The 18,312-nt window shown below is 50.6% G+C and overlaps 1 protein-coding gene across 3 annotated transcripts in view; it reads left to right on the top strand.

Moving 5' to 3' along the window:
• TTC28 (tetratricopeptide repeat domain 28) overlaps positions 1-18,312 on the top strand; it is a 102,060-nt gene that overhangs the window by 170 nt on the left and 83,578 nt on the right. For all 3 annotated transcript variants that reach the window (XM_033174547.1, XM_033174548.1, XM_033174546.1), the window contains exon 2: positions 3,194-3,472. In XM_033174547.1, coding sequence (XP_033030438.1) covers positions 3,194-3,472 — 279 coding nt within the window. The remainder of the gene's footprint in view (positions 1-3,193; positions 3,473-18,312) is intronic.

Raw genomic sequence — 18,312 nt, 5'->3', positions numbered from 1 at the left:
ACACGCGCGGGGGGGGGGGGGGGCTGGCGGGCGACGCCGCGGATCCGGACGCTGGAAGTGCGGGGCTGGGAGAGGAGGGGTCCGCCCGCGCTCCTCTCTCGGGGCCCGGGCAGGCGGCGATTTCTTGCCGGGGCCGGGCAGCCCCCGCCGTCGGGACGCGCCGCGCCCAGCGCCACGTCCAGCCTGGATGGGGCTCCCACGCGGGGCTCTGGAGGTGGGAAGCGGGCGGGCGGGCGGGCGGGCGCCACCACTTCTGTAGCCCCGACGTGCCTGGAGGCCGCCGCGGCTCCCTCGGCTAGGGCAGCCCCTGCTGGGAGGTGAGCGGCGGCCGCGGCTCTCGAGGGCCCCCAGATGAGGAGGCGGTCGTCTGCAGGGCGTCCCAGGGGCTGCCGCTGTCCGCTCCCGCCCTCGCCGCTCCTGCGTTGCCTCCCGGCCGGGATGGCCCACGCATCTCTGGCGCATCGCCATCCATTACTCCGGGCGGCCGGGGTCTGTTTTAGGGCAGCAGGGTAACGGCGCTCGGACAGCTTGGGTAGGGGGAACTAAACGCGAAACTCAGCCAACTTTACGCGTGTGCGTCGAGGCAACTTGGAGGGTTGGGTGATAGTTGCGCCCTGTGAGGTGGGTTTGTTAGCACTCTTGAGTATAAAAGAGGCCCCCCCCCACTTCCAATGTTTGTGCAATTTCTATACAGATGGGTATAGATTTCTCCTCCCCTTCTGGCCTTCCTCCTTTCGGTTTCCTTGCCTTGCGTTTCCCTTGCGGGATGAGAGCTGTATTCCAAAACATCTGGAGAGCTCCAGGTTGACTGAGGCAGCTCCTGGTGTAACTGAGTTGAGCAAACCAGAGTTTCCAGATCCAGGAAGCTGCCTTGTGCCAAACCAGGTCATGGGCTCATCTCCTTCAGTACTTTCCACTTTGGTAATGCATTTCCAGCGCCTTTGCCAGAGAAGGGCTTTCCACTCACCTGCTCCTTAATATATGTGTACACGAGCGCGCACACACACACACACACACGGCCTGCACACTGGAGGCGTCCAAGGTGCAGAGTTTCAGCTACGCTTGCCCCACTAGAGCACACCCAACACTCCCAGAGCTGTTGCGCTGAGCAGCCTTGCTTCCTTTGTGTGGCTGCTCTGGGACTGGTAGGGATGCTCTCTCCCAATCACTGGCTGGCTAGCTAGCTGGCTGTGGGGTGGCTCCAGGGGTAACATGATTGTGCAATTTTTGCATATATATGAAAAGCAGAGCTGGCTCAGGGAGGGTGGCATGAGGAGGATGCAGCAGTCTTGCTCCCAGCCCCTTGGGGGTGAGGCTGCAATCGAAGGGCACATGGTGTCTTCCTCACACCACCCTCCCCGAGCTGCTTTGTGAGGCTGGGATTATGCCTTTCTGTTCAGCTGGAGCCTGTGTCCTGCAAGGAGGTCTGTATCAATGCCTTAGCACTAAAGTGGTTAATAAAGAGCTGGTTGAGAAAATGCTCTCCCCTTCCTGGGGTGAGATGGGAGAAAGTGCCCTAAGCTGAAAATCCTGAAGAGCTGCTACTCAGCTTGTTTCATTTCACAGCCGGGGGGGGGGGGGCGGCGCCCACCTGAAGGAGACCATTTTATCCGCATTGTCTTTGGGAGTCCTTTGGAGGAGCTGGGGCTGTGGATGCTCTTGAGTGGGAGCTGCAAGGGCACAAGGTGCCGGCCTGCCTTTTCTTACATGGGCCAATGATGAGCAGATAGAGAGCAGCAAAGCTGTTGTTGCGTTGCTTCTTTTGCATCAAGTGGCAAAGTGTTCCTGCTGTTCTTCCAGTCCCTGAAACCTACCATTCCTACATGCAGCCCTAAGGGCTGAGTGTGAAGCTTCCTAGCGAGAGGGCAGATTTATTCCTTGCTTCCTAAATAAAAAGTAGTAGAATTAGTGCGGCCCATCAGGTAGCTGCTGGTTCCGTACTTGTCAGGCGTCTCCATCACTGGGCTTAGACTGGTGTTGTGCAGACAGTACATTTTCCTTATTGGGTCCTGCTGCCAATTAGCAGTTACTCTAGGCCATTTGAGTTATTTCTAGGCTTCTGAGATGCTTGCAGGAGCTGTGGCTTCTGTGCAAAGTGTCTCTGGGTCCCAGCACCTGTCTTACGTTGGTCCAGCTGTCCTTATGCTGTCCACCTGATTCCACCAGGTACTGATGCCGGCAATGGGTGGGAAAGAAGGAGGAGACTGAATGATAGGAAGGAGGATGAATTATCTGCACGTTGGGGCAGTTTGAAGCTAGCTTTGCTTACACCCCTTAAAGAAAAGTTACCGGAAGACAATGATGGCTTCTTCAAAGAAAAGATTATCTCCTTGTAGATGATCTTCCTTTGGCAGCTTGTAGGCTTCTGTCATAGCCATGAGAGCTTGGCCTTGCGGATGCAGGAATGCCCCCAGCCTCAGAGTCTGCACCACTTCCAGGCCAACCTGTGTGTGCCAGTTTGCTTGCCCCTTAGCTTCCTTGCCTTTGCTAAAATGTGGGGGGTTGTTCTCGGGGAGTGCTACTGTGGCGTTGCAGAGAACGTTATGCCCTGACAGCTGACTACTTTCTCCTCCCATAAAAGTATTTGTGCTGCACTGGAAACAGATGAAAGGATGTTCAGTAAATAACTGAGGGTGGTGGGGGTGGCAAGAAATAAGCATTACTATTCCTTGAATCAGCAGTTCTGATAAATGTAGGTAGGGCTCCTTTCTGAGCAGCTACAGGGGAGGTCGGTTTGGGAGGAGCAGCACAGAGCATTTAATCCAAGTGTGTACAAAGCCACCACCCTCGGATTTGATCTGTGATGTGTGGCTAATCCCACCAGCCGGGGTGGATAGTGAAAGGATCTTCACTGTGGCTCCTAGGTCAGCCTCTGGGGAAGGTGAGGACCTTCTACTCTGCTGCTGCTGCTGCTTGCCTTTTTAAGAGGAAGCAAAAAGCTGATGACCCCATCCGTGTTGATTTGCCAGCTACTTTATTGGGGCCTGAAGACTTGGCAGAGACATTCACAGGGCCAGAGCACTGAATAATGGAAACCTACAGTATGATTTTGTGGAGTGACTTCGCAGGGTGGAAACCATTGTGTCTTTCCTATTACTGAACAACATTTTAGTAAGTGCAGGAAGTGCTGTTTGTTCTAGCTGATAAATTGGATAAATGCCTCCCCCTCCTCCCCCCCCCTGTCTATTTGCAGATTTCTCTGTTTGGGTTGAAGCGCTTTGAGAGCAGAAGCCCTGATGGCCCCGTGCTGAGCAAGGCCGAGTTTGTTGAGAAAGTGCGCCAGAGCAACCAGGCCTGCCACGAGGGCAACTTCCACAAGGCCATTGTGCTCTACAGTGAAGCTCTGGCCGTCGACCCTCAGAACTGCATCCTGTACAGCAACCGCTCGGCAGCGTACATGAAGACGCAGCAGTATGACCAAGCCCTCGATGACGCCATCCAGGCACGCCTCCTGAACCCCAAGTGGCCAAAGGTAGGCCCCCTGACTTGCTCTTGCACGTGGGTCCACCCTGCCTGTGCAGCAGAGCGTCCGCACAACTGGGCACCTAAGGCTCCCGCAGCAGAGGTCCTGAGCGCCAGATGCACTGTCTTCCCTGGCTTGCTGCCTTCTGCCAGAGGGAGAGAGCAGGGCTGTGTGCTCTGCCCAGGGGTGAGGGAGGGTGGCTCCTCACCTTCTCTGGCCCCTGTAATTTTCATTTATTTATTCATTTTGTATACCTCCCTTGATCTGAAGATCTCGGGTTGGTTCACAGCATAAAAACACAAGATAAAAACACAAAGCTCAATAGAAACAAGAACAAGAGCAAAACAAACCGATAAATCTACCTTCCACAAACGCATTTAAAAGGATACAGAATGTTGTTCAGCCAAAGGTCTGGCTGAAGAGGAACGTTTTTGCCTGGCGCCTTTCCCTCAGGCTTCTGAGGTTCCTGTGGATAGTTCCCATGCTTTTCCAAGTCCATTCATAGCTATCTGCTAGTCCTTCTAAGAGTCACACTTGGTACGCTTTCCATCAGTCTCCTGGGCATGCTGCTCTCCGAAAAGTTTCCATTACCCGGCTTGCTGAGCTTGTTGTTTGCCTTCAGGCCTCGGGGGGCGGGGAGGGCTCTCAGACCCCTCCTACATTGCAGAGTCTTGGGAAGGGGACTGTGCTATGTGTGCATGGTCACGACTAAAGTGTACATGGAATTCTATTTGCTGACTGAAGAAGTCATTTCTCCACTTCCTGGGCTCTTAAGTTATGCTGCCTTTCTGCTCCCCAAGTGGAACTTGGCGCCCCTGAGGGTCCTGCTCCTGCTCGTGGGGGTCAGCCAGGCCCAGAGTGGGCAAGGGGCTCCCCACCTCTAGTCATTCTTCTCCCTTGCTCTCCCTTCCAGCCCCTTCAAAGCATGGCGCCAAGGGGCCTCACTGCCAGGTCAGACCTTGCTCTGGTTTCCATTTCCTTGTTCTAGACACGCATGCAGATTTGTGCTGTTGCTCTGAATGAACAGCAATAGTCAGAAATGAAGTGAGATTACCCTCGTCTTTACCCAGCAATTAACACAGACACCTGGGTGCACGGGGCCTGCCTTTCTCTCTCACGACCTCGCTGCCCACTCCCCTGCTCAGCCTCCAATCCTCCCTAGCCCGCTTGCTCTGACTCCCTGGCCACTATTGTCCTGACTTGCAACAGGCAGCTCTCCCTCGTGGTGGGGGAACGCAAGCATTTGTCTTGTGGCTTCCATGCCTCTGTGACCCCCTCCAGTTCCCAGCACCCAGCATCTCCCAGCCCCTGCCCTGGCGGCTCCTGAAGCAGAGGGAGGATGGGTAGGAAAGGCTCAGGTCATGTGTGAAACGGGCTTCTGGGTGCAGGTGGGGGGACTCTGTGGAATCTCCTCAGCCCACTCTTCTGACCTCTTTGGATGGCCTGCTACAGGAGTCACAGTGTTGTTCTCTCCCCTTCCCCCTAAAAGTTGGGTGTTCTGAGCTCCTAAAAGGAGCCCCCTCGGACCAAAAGCACAGGATAAGGACAGTATCTTGACAACCTTGTGTAGTTGCCATATAAAAAGCAAGTCAACAAAGCCTGGCTATTCTGGAATAAATGCCTGGTGTGGACTCTCCCTTCTTTCACGGACTGAGAAAAAGGGAGGCTCCCATGCCGTGAGCTGCTTTGCAAGGCTGGGGCATCTCTTGCTCTTGACAGACATTGGACTTTGTGCTGGATGGATTGTGATGCCTTCATAGTGGGATGAAACACAAGAGGGTTTTCTCAGCTTCAGATTTTGCTCCAGAGGCAGTGAGGAACGTTGTGTTAGGAGGACTCCTCCGTCCGTCCGTCCGTCCGTCCGTCCTGCCTGCCTTGAGCTGCCAGCACGAGCTGTGAAAGGGCCGGTCCCTGGCAAGAAGCAGCCTGCCTTCCTCTTGGAAGGGAGAGATGGTAGACCAGAGGCAAGAGAGAGGCTGGTTAGAGGAAGCAACTCTTTCCTTGGCTGCATTTGTGGCTGTGTGCCGAGGATTGCTGTGCAGAGGAGCCCCTGGACGGGCTCTTCTTAGCTCTCTCTGTGGGGGAAGCAAGGGCAGTTTTTTTTCTGCCGTAGGTTGGGAGGCGGCGGCAGCTTTTGCTTCCTTTCTATTTTACTCTTGAAGGAAATGGCAGGTTTCCCATAAATGTTTGTCTGAGGCTGTGCTTCTGTTTCCATGGCAACAAGGGCCGAGTTTTACTCCGCTGACTGGTGATATGAAGGATATTAATCTGCTCCAAATAGTAGGAAACGGAGGAATCTGGCCCAGGAGGTGCCTTTCAGCCTCCCCGGGTGCAGGGAGCTAGTCCCCAAGGCCTCTCTGCACGTTATATTTCCATTTCCCTTTGTCCTGCTGTGTCACTGAAGAGACGCAGGGAGGGGAGTGAGACCCACACATTTCAGGCTACATTTTGCAGCTTGATCCAATTGTGCCTCCAAGCTGTTCTCCATCCTGTCAGTCTGACAGCAAGTCTGGCAGAGAAGAGTCTGATAAGCTGCTTTCTTTGTCCAAAGAGTTTGGATTTTCTCTTTCTCTGATGTGAGACCGATCCCTTGCAGACACAGCACAGATTGGCACTGGGCTTGGAATGAGGTGGGGGTGCGGTGGGGGGTGTGCCAGACACATTGGTGCTTTGTACTCCCCCAGGGAAAATAGATGTGGGGTGTGTGCTTCGTTCTGTAAGTGTGAGGCTTCAGAGTGATTTCTCAGAAACACTGCAGGGCCTTCACCTTCCCACATTTCTTCTTCCCACATTTCATGGGCGCAAAGCCCCATTCAAGGCTGGTTCTGGGCTTGGCAGTGCCTTTGTAAAACCAAATTTGTAATAGGAATGGAACATAGAAACCTGCCTTGTAGACAGAGGCAGCCCGTTAGTCCATCTGGCTCAGCACTGTCTACACTGACTGGCAGCAGCCCTCCAAGGTTTCAGGTGGGGATATGCCCACCTACACAGAGGTGCCATTGGGGAATGAACCCTGGAGTCTTTTGCATGCCCCACTGCTGTGCTATGGTGCATCTCCATGTCTGGCATCTTCCTCTGAGATGGCTGTGGATGGTCCGACCCTGCCTCTCTGTTCATGTCGTCTTCCAGGGCCAGATTTCGCCAAGGAGAATCTAATGGAGAATCATGGAATTGTAGAGCTGGAAGGGACCCTGAGGATCATCTAGTCCAGCCTCCTGCAATGCAGGAATATGCAGCTGTCCCATATGGGGATCAAACTGCAACCTTGGTGTTATCAGCACCACATTGCAACTGAAGCTCAGGTCCATGCACAGGCGTTCAAGAGGTAGCTCATAGGGAGCCTTACACACAAGAAAATTGCTCTGCTGCCAGGTGGTGAAACAGAGGAGGAGGAGGAGGAGGAGGAGGAGGAGGAGGAGGAGGAGGGTAAACACAATGTTTCTGGAAACCAGTGGGACACTTATCCTTCCCTGCGTTTCTGCCACATAGGTAATTAATTGTTTGAAAATTGCAAATCCTCCCTCCCTCCCTCCCTCGCTGCCACTACTTCCAGGCGTGCTGATACCTTTGTGATCGTAGAATCATAGAATTGTAGAGTTTGAAGGGACCCTGAGGGACTTTTGGTTCAACCCCTGCAATGCAGGAATCTCACTTCCAGTCTTAGAAATGCTTGCTAGGAGCTGAGCTTCCTGAGATACTCTGAAAAGACCAGGCTGAAAAGGAAATAGGCACATCCTTTTCAATTCTCTTAAATCTGTTAAATAAAATGACACAGAGAGAAGTCCATTCTTAGTAATTCCGATAAATATTAACCATTGATCACCAGCAAGCTGCCTGATAATGCAATTATAGTTAGTAAAAAAAGCAATTATGTGTCTTGTGCCACTTATTAGTTTTTAGAACATTATAACATTTAATCTAAGATCAGAAAAACACAGCCAACTTTAAATGAATAAAATATCGTGAATCCGTTAAATTATGTTTGGTAATAATTCAATAAAATTCTGCCACGTTATCAAGAAGTTGTCTTCCAAAAGTCTAAGGGAATGTGTTGACTTCACCAGTGCTGCAAAGTCCCTGATTCCATTCAGTCATTCTTGGGTTGTGGACATGGTTGATTCTATCCAGTCATTAGCAAAAAGTACTCTGGCTACAGCTGAAGTCTAATGGGCTCGTTCTTTATGTTCTGGTCTAACTGATCATTTCACATAATGTGATAAAAAGAAGGCTGGATGAAACGAGACTTCATAGCCTATAATCCTTGTTAATTAATGTTTAATTTTCCTGCTGTATTTTTGACATCTCACATTTCCACTGTGTGTGTGTGTGTGAAAACCACCCTTGGCATTTTCAACAAGTGGGTGGGTAATTTTTTATCTTCATTGGGACAATGTACCAATTGCTCATGATCTTAGAGAATTTTTCTCTTACTCCATACAGTATTTAAAGGGAGTCTATATGCAGTTTCCAATAGATTTCCCCGGATTTCTAAGGGGATTACCCCCTACCCTGTAGTCTATGCACATAAGATATTGTTTCACTTGTTCAGGTCTGGTAGCGTGTTTTACAAAAGGCTGGTTAAGATTTTAGTATCTGTGTCTATTGGCCTTTATACTTAGTTTTTCAAAGTCTTTAACTGTGGAATCATTGAACTTTGGGTCATAAGAGCTTTAACCCTGAAATGATTATGTTCCTTCCCCATTTGGAAACCTGTTATTGCCTTTATATCAGGGGTCAGCAAACTTTTTCAGCAGGGGTCCGCTGTTCCTCAGACCTTGTGTGGGGCCGGACTATATTTTGAAAAAACAACAACGAACGAATTCCTATGCCCCACAAATAACCCAGAGATGCATTTTCAATAAAAGGACACATTCTACTCATGTAAAAACATGCTGATTCCCGGACTGTCTGCGGGCCGGATTGAGAAGGCGATTGGGCCAGATCCAGCCCCTGGGCCTTAGTTTGCCTGCCCATGCTTTATATCATCTATTATTGACTCCAAAGGGGAGAGGCTCCAAATTGGTACTGATTCCAGATCTGTAGGGGCTGCGCTTGCTCCCCTCACCAGCCTCCCTCTCATTCCCCCATATCAACTCCCAAGAGCTCCCACTTCCTGCTTTCTGCAACTGGTGAGTTCATTTTTCACTTTCCCAACCCCACCTCTCTCTTCCGTTCTGCAGCCACGCTGTGCTCCTTTGTCCATGCCCCCCCCCCACTTTTCTCAGCTCCTCCTTGCACACACGTGTTACTCCCATTTCCATGCCTTGTTCTCTCTTGTTCTACATATATGGGTCTCTGCTTGTTAAATTATCTGTTCCACATTACTACATTTAGTAATCAACAGGAGTGAAATACATTATGTGACGGTCCTATGGAATATTTGAGGACTCCACATCCCTTATCTCTCTCAAATGAAGAGGTTGAGGAATGGAAGAGGGAGAAGTTTGAGTGCAGCGAAAAGGGAGAAACAGTGAAAGGAAAAAAAGTTGCTGTTTTAAACAATGGCAAAAAGTTAGAGTAAAGCAGGGGCATATAGACACTGAGAGGAAAATGGTAATGTTAAACAACTGCAAAGGTTTGAGTAAACAGAAAACAGTTTTTACAAGGCAAAATAGCAGAGATGGGTAGAACATAGAAGCTAACAGCAAAAAGCCAACACAGCAGAGCCCTTCCAGATTTCCTTCTCATTGTACTCACACCTCCCTGCAAACTTCCTAAAACTAGCTGAACATCACCTCATTTTTCCTCCCCCTTATTTACCGGTATTTGGCTGCTGCTCACATGCATGCAGGGTTCTTTCCAGTAATAATGTGGTTTTCATGCTTCCATTTTGTTTCCAAAACCATGTTGTCTGTGTGCTCTGCTTCACTGCTGTAACAAGTCGCGTGAGTTTGCCCAAGTGGGGCAGGCCAGGGGGTGCTTTCGATGTGGGGCTAGTTTCAGTGCACTGCACTTTTCAGCCCTGTTTTTAGCTGGCTTGTTTTCTCCCAGTGAGGCATCTGTATGTTGGGCAGTGGCAAATTGCAGGTTTTAAGTTTCCTTTCCTCTTGCATTTTTCTCCCACGTGATGGTGCGAGGGCCTCAGCCTTTTAGAAAATCTGCCTGGTGGTTTACGGCTGCTTGAGAGCAGCAGGAGCCAGACGGCTGCAGCCTGAGATGGAGCCCTATCCTCTGTGCATACATTGCTGCAGATAACCAGAGAGAAATGGATGAAGGGAGAAGCTGAAAGGGACAGCTGTTTTGCTCAAGGCCAGCCCTAGTCTGAGCCTTCCTGACCTCTGCTCTGCTTCCCATTAAGGGCATACCCTGCACATTTCTCCAAGGAAAATAGGGACATCCTAGTCAGTGATAACAATAATAATATTTATACCTCACTCATCTGACTGGCTTGCCCCAACCACTCTGGGCAGCTTCCAACATATATAAAAACATAATAAAACATTAAACATTAAAAAAACTAACCTCTACAGGGTTGCCTTCAGATTGCTTGGGGGTTGGACAACTCCATACCCTACAAACTTTCTCATATGAAAATAGGGACGTCCTAAGGAAAAGCAGGACATTCTGGGATCAAATCAGAAACTGGGGCAGCTTCTGTAAATCTGGGACTGTCTCTGGAAAATAGGAGAGGGTCTTTGCAAGGGCAGTGATGAGAGGAACGCTGGTCTTTGCACTGCTGTGGCATTCAGGCAAGGAGGAAGCAAGTAGCTTCTCCACAAGTCTTCTCGTATTGCTTCTTGACTAGACTGGGCCCCCCAGGCATTCCCAGGGAAAGCAGAGGAGGCCAGCAAGGCCTCCTGAAGTTCCATAGGCAGAGAGTGGATGTGGTGAGGCCTTTGAGGCCAGAGCTGATGCAGACCTGGACACGCTGTGTTGTGCCCCCTGTGCTGGGTACCGCATGGGTCGTTCCCGCAGGACTGGGGCTCCCGTGACACAAGGAGGAAACAAAACAACAACACGGCTACCCACCTGTAACTGAAACAAGGAGGAAAGCTGCTTTTTAGCGGTGAGCCAGTTGCCAGGGCAGCCACCGGTGGCCAGCCTCAAAGGCTGGGTGTTTGTGGGTGGGGAGGATGCCGCTGTCCTGCTTTGTAGGGCAGCTGATGGAGGTCTCTTGAATGAAGCTTTTCTGGCCCACCAAGGTGTCCAAGAACACCAAACAAGAATGTTGGAAAGTCACACGCTCAGAGCCGCTGCTGGTGGCTGAATGCTCCAAGGGGAGGCTGAGGCTGGATTCAAATAAGATGCTGCTTCCACGTCCACACCTGCATGTTGATTTGACACCTGTCCAAAGTACGGGATGACCTCTCTGCACACCAGTTTGGCTTCCCTGACTCCCTCTCCCACCTTGCCTTTGCTGCGGAGGCCCAGCAACACCCCTGGGCGTGCACCTGGGGCAAAGGCAGATCCTAGGCAAAAAGAAAGAAGGAGGCCTAACTCTCGGCATCTCTTGAGAAGCCGGTGCTGCCTTTTGCCTGCTAGCCAATGACCACATTTTCTTGCCCATTGATCCTTGGCTGGGCTTTCCTTTCCAGGCATCTGCAATAAGGAAACTCCAGTTGGGCGTGGAGACAGCTGCATCCCAGAGGTTCCTGCAGAGCTTCCTGACTTGGCTTCAGAGTGGCTTCCAGCACTTCAGTCTGTGGAGAGGCACCTGTGGGTCTGTGTGCCTTGCCAAACTGTTTGAGTGACCCGTTAGTGCAAGGAGTGTCACACCTGTGGATAGGAGGCACCAGTGCAGTGGTGGGCCTTTGTGGTTTGGCCTTGAAGGGATGCTCTTTCTTTTATGCAAGCTCCTCTGGCTGCCGCTTTCATTGCGTCCCAGAAGAGAGGGGTTGTTATGCTATGTTTTTTTGGGGGGTGGGGGCGGGCTTGAAAGTGGCAGACCTGGCTTCCAGGGATGGCCTTGGGCAAGCCCCAGCCTCCTTTCCCTCATGAATCCAGTGAGGTGAAAAGTGGAAGCTTAAGGAGCTCTAGACAGAATGGGCAACAAGTAGAGCATAGGAACTCTTCGCTCAAATGTCAGGAGGCCTGTGATGGCGGCGGCTGCTGCTGCATGTTATTTTATTTGTAAAAATAAAATAAATAAATAAAAATGAAGTTTCCCTGGCTCCCTGCATGTGGGCACTCCCCCCCCCCCTTCAGTCTCCCTCAGGATGTGGCTGGCTGGCCAGTGCAAGTGGCATCTGGCTGAGATGGCCCCCTGCCCAGGCCGCGCTCTGCTCATCTTGCGCTCTTGGCCTCGCCTTCTGTGGGTGGCGCCCTTCCCTCCCAGAAATTGCTTGCTTGCTTCAGAGATGCCTCTCAAGCCCAGCAATGTGCACATTTGCAATGAGGGCACTTCCCTTGGTATTGGATGCAGAAGTCACTCTTGCGGCAAAACAAGCTCTTTGGGGCCCCTGCACAGCAATGTGAAAAGTGGAGGCGTTCAGAGGTCCAGCTTTTATAGTCTGACCCAGAAAGAGAGCTTCGGGGGGGGGGGGAGGCAGGGTATGACTGCCTGGCACCCTGCTGTCTGAGCAAAACAGGATGGCCAAGTAGTGCTACTTGTGAGCGATGCTCCGCCTTGTGGCTTCCTGCCTGCCTGGGTTTTGCTCTCCCCAGCATCTCTGCTCTGCTTTATTTCTCCAATGCCCACATTTTACTGCCTCTCATCCCCCTTTGGCTTTTCAATCTGGTTTTGTAGATTTGGGAATATTGCCTGGAAGGGGCGGGTTGATCTTCACTCTGGGTTGCTGCTGTTGCTGTTGCTGTTGTGTCATGTGAATGTTGGAGGATGCAACAAAATACTGAGGAGGACTATTTACTTTTCTCCTCGTTTGCTAATTGGGCCCAGCTGTTGGCCACGTGAAGAATCCTTGGGATGGGTGCCCCCACCTAGTCTGCTGAAGGGAGGGCCTATGTCGTTGGTCCTGGTGGCCCCCCTCACCGGCAGAATCTTGCTCCCCCTCGTGGCACATAAAAACACAAGAGTGAAGAATGTGACTTGACCACTGAAGAATTTTTTATGAATAGGGCTCTTGTTTTTAATTTGATGAGCAGAGAACTTTCCAGGTCTGTCCCTCTCTTTCCAATCTGTCTTTAATTTGCAGAGAGATGCATTCCAGTTTTTCAAACATGAAACTGTTTAATGGGTTTTTTTTGGCTCCTCCTGAGTGCTGGTTGCGAGAGTTTACCCTGAGACTTTGCGTGTTTGCTCCTCCTCCCACAGTGCAGCGAGGCAGACTTTTGGGGAGACCTTTCGCCGGATCCCTTGGTAGCCTGTTTTTCTTCTTTTGCTGCAGGAGGTAACAGGCTGACCAGCCAGCCTCTTTTCCAAAGCTGAGCCCCGTTAAGAATAGTCTGCAATAAGCTTGTGCCTCTCAGGCTGTGCTGGCCTCTCTGTTGATCCTTGGTGACGCCTTTCTCAGTGGCCAGTTTGTGTGGCCCCCATGCCTTTCCACTGGGAGATGGGACTGGCTTCTGTCGCAGGCGGCACCTGTAGCACACTGTCTTGCAGTGCCTTCTTTGCCCCTGCGGCTTCAAGGCTTTGGGTCTGGCACCTGAGACTGTGGTGTGCGTGTGAGTGGTGTGTGTGTGTGTGTGAGAGAGAGAGAGGGGGGCGCTCAGTGGGGATGAGGGTCACCTTAGGTTTCTCTGCTGGCACCTGTGTTCTTCTCTTGCATGAACACCCCCCTTCCCTTTTTTAGAGCTAGGTGTGTTTAATGTGACACCTTAACTGAGCTGAATTCGAACCCTAGTTTGCTTTAATTCACACTTTGAAACTGTTGTTGGAAGAAACTGCTGAATTTGGGTTTGCGGTTCATGCTGACATAGGGAGCGTGAGCTGCACCACTTTGCAGGCCCCCCCCCCCAGTATCTTGGCCCCACCTGCCTGCCCTGGCCTCCAGGGGGGCCTGAGAGTCATCTAGTTCAACCCCCTGCAATGCAGGAATATGCAGCTGTCCCTTGCAGGGTTGGCGTTATCGGCACTGTACTATGTTCTCACCAACTCAGCTATCTAGTTGATCCATGGCAGCTGCTCCTTCCCTGGTTCTTCTTTGTTGTTCTGCCTTTAGACATCCTCAGCTGCCCAGAGAGGAAGCAAGAGAGGTGTTGCCCATGGGGAACACATGCAGCATGTTGCCATGAAAAAGTAAATATGAGGAATGATATAGATAAAATATTGACTCAGGGAAGATTGGACCTCCTGCCCACCCATTCTCTTGATTGTGCATTTTGCTTACGTTTGAATTCTCTGTGAAGAAAATACAGGCAGCGACCATTTCACACGGGAGTTCTGTTCCTGGCTCCCATGCGTGTCAGCGAAGCACATATAAATAAGCATGCCCCACCCATGTTCTGCCTTCCTCTGGGTCCAAAAGGACCCGCACATTGGTGTTCACGCATCAATTGGTCACGCTTAAGGTGGTCACCACCAAACTCTGTTTGGTTGCACAGGAACTCAGCAGTGCTTTTTGATGAAGAATCTGTTTTCATAACAGATCCTGAAGCTGACTCAACAGACCCCCAATCCCAAGATGTTGGACACCCTCCAAATCCCCATTGCTGAGTCACCCAGGGGCTGCTCCTGTCCTGCTTGTGACCCATCTGGTTGGCAACTGTGAGAGCAAGAGGCAGGATTCGGTGGGCCCCTTTTGGCCTCATGCTGCAGAGGCTCTTCTTATGGTCTTATGCTACAAAGCCAAGGCACCCTGGGTGGGGCGCAGAAGCCATGGCTCTCTGTCTGCCTGCTGGAGCATATTTTGAAGATCTCCTCCTTAATTTCTAAAGGAATAATGCTTGGAAGGTGACTGAGTTGTTCATTCCTCAAGTGTAGACTAGAGGAAGGCAGGAAGCCTGAGGTTTTACAGCCACTCCGGGTTGTCACCATTATTTGATTGTTTACAATCAGGTTGGTAAGAATCTCACTTCAGTTCGTTAGCTGAGATAATAAAACAGTAAAGCAGGGAGTACATGCAGGGAAGATAAAGATGAAAAGCGGTTGCAGCTTTGGAAGTTTTCTTCTTAATTACCGTTCGGCCCCGACGCTCTCCCAAGTGGAGGACAAGAAAAACTCAAAACTAAAACTTAAAACAACCCCCTTAAAAACCTATGACTGAAATTTAAAACTCAATCTACACTTACTTAAACAAATAAAAATAAAAGTAAAACAAAGATAAAACCTAAGCAGCAGATAAAAACAGTATAAATCATAAAAACAGACCAGTAAAATACGGAGGTCAGAAGGGAGGATGTTGATAGTCCGCCATCTTAACCAAGCTTTTTTCCAGGAAGCAGCAGAAGCAAAAGGTACCCTGGTTGTGGCCTCCTGTGGCTGGAGGGGGCAGATCTTGTGGTCCTTGAAATAACGGTGGGATGATTCCTGGAAGGTCACATTAAGGAAAATACAGTTTTAGTGACTCTCTGAGAGAGAAACTATCTGCTTATTCAGTGCAAAACTGAGGTGGCTGCTGAGCGATAGCGAGTGAGCCTTGGGTCGGGGACAGGAAGCTGCCATGGCAGGACTACCCTAAGCTCTCAGGAGCCTGCTTGCAGTCGCTAGCTCATGGGGGTAACCAAAAGTAACAGAACCTGTTCAGGTGTCCTGGTTTTTTTGTTTCCCTGCTGATTTGCAAAGGAGTGAAGCATTCCAGGTTATTTGTGAGCATGTGTGCCAAAGAGTTAAAAGTGAAGGCACAAATGGGGAAGAGGAGCTGCCAAATCAGCGTGGAATTGACACTGATTAACAGCTTAATTGTGGGAGTCCAGTGTGCGATTTCTGCAGTGAACTGTCACTGCGCAGCCTTTCCAGCCGCCATCTGGCAACTCTGGGCTAGTCCTGGAGCAGGTTTAATAGCCTTGTGTGCTGCTTTGTGTATGTTTTTCAGAGAGTGGCATTCCTCCAGCTGCATTTCTGTGTCATGAAATCAGAGCTAAAGTGGGGAAGAGAAGAATGCAGAGCTTGGAAATGCAATGTTTTATGCAGAACTGCTGTGTGCAGGCGTAAAGAGAAAAGAAAAGAAAGCCCCCAAACCAGAATCACAGTTCAAATGAAAACAAAATGTTAAGGCCCAACAAGATAATCATTCAACATGTCACTCCTGAATGGAGATGATCGCCAAGGCTGACCCGGTAGCCGCTCCCATTGAACGGAATGGTTTGCTGGCTTCTGCTCCTGGGATGTGGAGAGCAGCTTTGTTCAACATCAGGAGGGTGCACTGAATTGGCTCCTGCCGCTTGTACTGGTGTTAGTTTTCAAGGGTGACCAAACATGTATCACAGGGATGAGAGGAGTCTTGTTTGCATCGAAATCCTAAGGGATTTGGCTTCTGGAAGCTGCCTTTCCATGCTCCCATGGAACGTTGTCTCTGGATCCACCAGTAAGGGATCTGCCAAGGGAGCAGTTACTGCTGCACAGTGGAAGGAGGCCTCTTCCAGGAGATGTGGTTGTCCCTCCATTTCAGCTGCTGCTGTCAGGGTTCCTGCCTGCCCTTCTCTGAAATGTTTTGTGTACTCTGGAAGTCTAAATTACCTGTGCCTGTCCCAAAATGCAATTGCTGAAACATGAGAGGAGACGCTGCAAGTCCTTCTCCTGGTTTTGGACTTTGGTTGTGGTTTTCAGACTTCGATTTACAAATTGTTGGCTGGGATCCAGGTTGTGGATGGTGGGTGGTGGATTGTATGGATTTAAAAAGTGTTATCAGAACCTGTGGTCAAGGAATCTTCTTTGCTGATACTCCAGTTGTCGAGAATTCTCCTACTGATTTCTGCAGGTGGTGGATTCCTTTGGCACTGCTCTGGGGGCATCAGGAACTGTTGTGCTCTGAATGAAATTTGTGTCCTAACCAAATTTTTCCTGACCTGATTAGGACCAGGAGCACTGAGCCATATGCTAGGCAGACCCTCCACCACCTGTGGATGGGCACGCTGATCAGGTGAGGCAGATGCGTTGTAGGGACTGGTGTTGGAAGAGCCCTGCTGCTGGATCAGACCAAAGCGAGCCCATCTAGTCCAGCATCTCACCGTAGCCAGCTGGATGGTTTTGGGAGACATTCAAGTAGCAAGACATGAGCACAAGAGCCTTCTTCCTTCATGGAGCAAACTCACTGTAGGTCTGTGCTGGCCAGCAGCTTGTGTCTGATAGCAGATGCATCTTTAGTCTTGCTCTCCAGGCATGGCCAAGCCCTCCTTGCTTCAGAACTTCATTTTAGTGGACTGGCCAGGATGGTACATGAGTTAACTTTACATGTTGGGGTAGATGCATCTGAAGATTGCTCAGGAGCAATCTTAATATCATCACACTTTGCTTGGGACTGCTCACTTCAGGTACTTGATCTAATTCAGGGGCGGCTGGTGGGCCCTTATCTCTCCTGCCCCTTAGGGGCCACACAGAACAGGTGGGTGGAGCCGCCTACTTGGCAGTCTCCTGCATAGTGCTCGGGGTGTGGGTGTGTGCAGCTGATCAGCAGGCTTGAAGTCGCTGCTGCCTATCAGCTGGTGAGGGGCAACTTCCTGCAACTTTCTCCACCGTGCTGATCTTGGAGTGGAGTTTTAGCAGAAGTCAGATTTGCACTGTGTTGATTGGCAGGCTCCTGTGTCAGTGATGAAGCCACCTCACTGCAGCGTCTCCAAAATAGTTTATAAAATGAGAAGAAAGATTTGATATAGAAAAAGTGTCAGGCAAATGCTTGAAGATGCTTAAAATAAAGCTGACAGTTCATCATAAGTACAAGGGGGTTTGTGTGTGTTGTGTTACGTGATAGCATTTGTTCCAGAAGTTGCCTGTGTCTCCTTTGGTGGAACAAAGGCACCAGAGGTGCGCTCAGCCTCCACCTTTGGGGACTCCTGAGGGTGGCAAGAGGAGCCTTGCAAGGTGCCTTATACGAAGTCAGACCGTTGGTCCATTTAGCTCTGTGTTGTCTACAGCGACTGTCTTTCTTCTTGTTCAGCAGTTGTTCCTCCTCCACAATGCAAATCTCCCTTTGCAGTCACCTCTTGTTCCTTCCAATCAGGAGACAGGGTTGCATTTGATCTGGCACAGCTGCTGCTGCTGCTGCTGCTGCTGCTGCTGGGATTCCAGCAGTTGTTCCTTCTTGCAGCCTCTCTTCCAGGGAGACACCCTTGTTGTTTCTCTCTGGCCACTGATGATTAAGTGATACCTGCATTTAGCACAACCCCCCCCCCCCTTGCACACAAGCTCTCACGGGCACCTGCATCCCTCCACCCCAGCTCTTGCTTGAGTCAACATCTGGCTGGCCCACCCCCTGTGGCTTATGGGGAGATGTTGCATGCCCACAAAGCCCCACGGGGCTGTTTCTTTTGAGCAAGGGAGGAGGGAGCAGCCCACTGGGACCGAGGCTGCTGGTGCCCCTCTGTGTGCCAGCACTCAAGAGAGCTGCCCTCCTTGTGCTCCTCCGCTTGCTGAGTGGCCAGGCAGCAGCGCTTTCACTGCCAGGATTGACATTCTTTGCATACCTAGGGCATGTTTGTTTTGGGTTTCCTTGCCTCCCTTTGCAGAATGCATTCGAGGAAGTTACATTTTATCCTGCATTTTTTGGTCATGAAATGCAGGCAACTGTATTTGAGGGAGTAAATTTTTCATGACTAGCACTCAGATAGTAAATAAAAAATGATGGCTTCTTGGATTTGATTGCACTCTAAATATGTGCCTGCAACTAAGGGAGGCGGTGACGGTTTGGAAGTGGCACATGGAGGAGAGGTGAAAGTATTGAAGGAGAGGGGTGTCTGCCTCTCCCAAAGCACTGCTTGGCCTCCTGTGTGGATGCCAGAGGTGGGGGGGGGGGCAAGAGGCAGAAGACCATCTTCTTCACACAGGCACAATCCTTAATTGCAGGGGGGGCAACAGT

This window comes from Lacerta agilis, chromosome 17, assembly GCF_009819535.1.
Source record: "Lacerta agilis isolate rLacAgi1 chromosome 17, rLacAgi1.pri, whole genome shotgun sequence".
Taxonomy (NCBI): domain Eukaryota; kingdom Metazoa; phylum Chordata; class Lepidosauria; order Squamata; family Lacertidae; genus Lacerta; species Lacerta agilis.
Note: the sequence above shows the minus strand (reverse complement) of the source record. Positions and strands in the feature narration are given on the sequence as shown.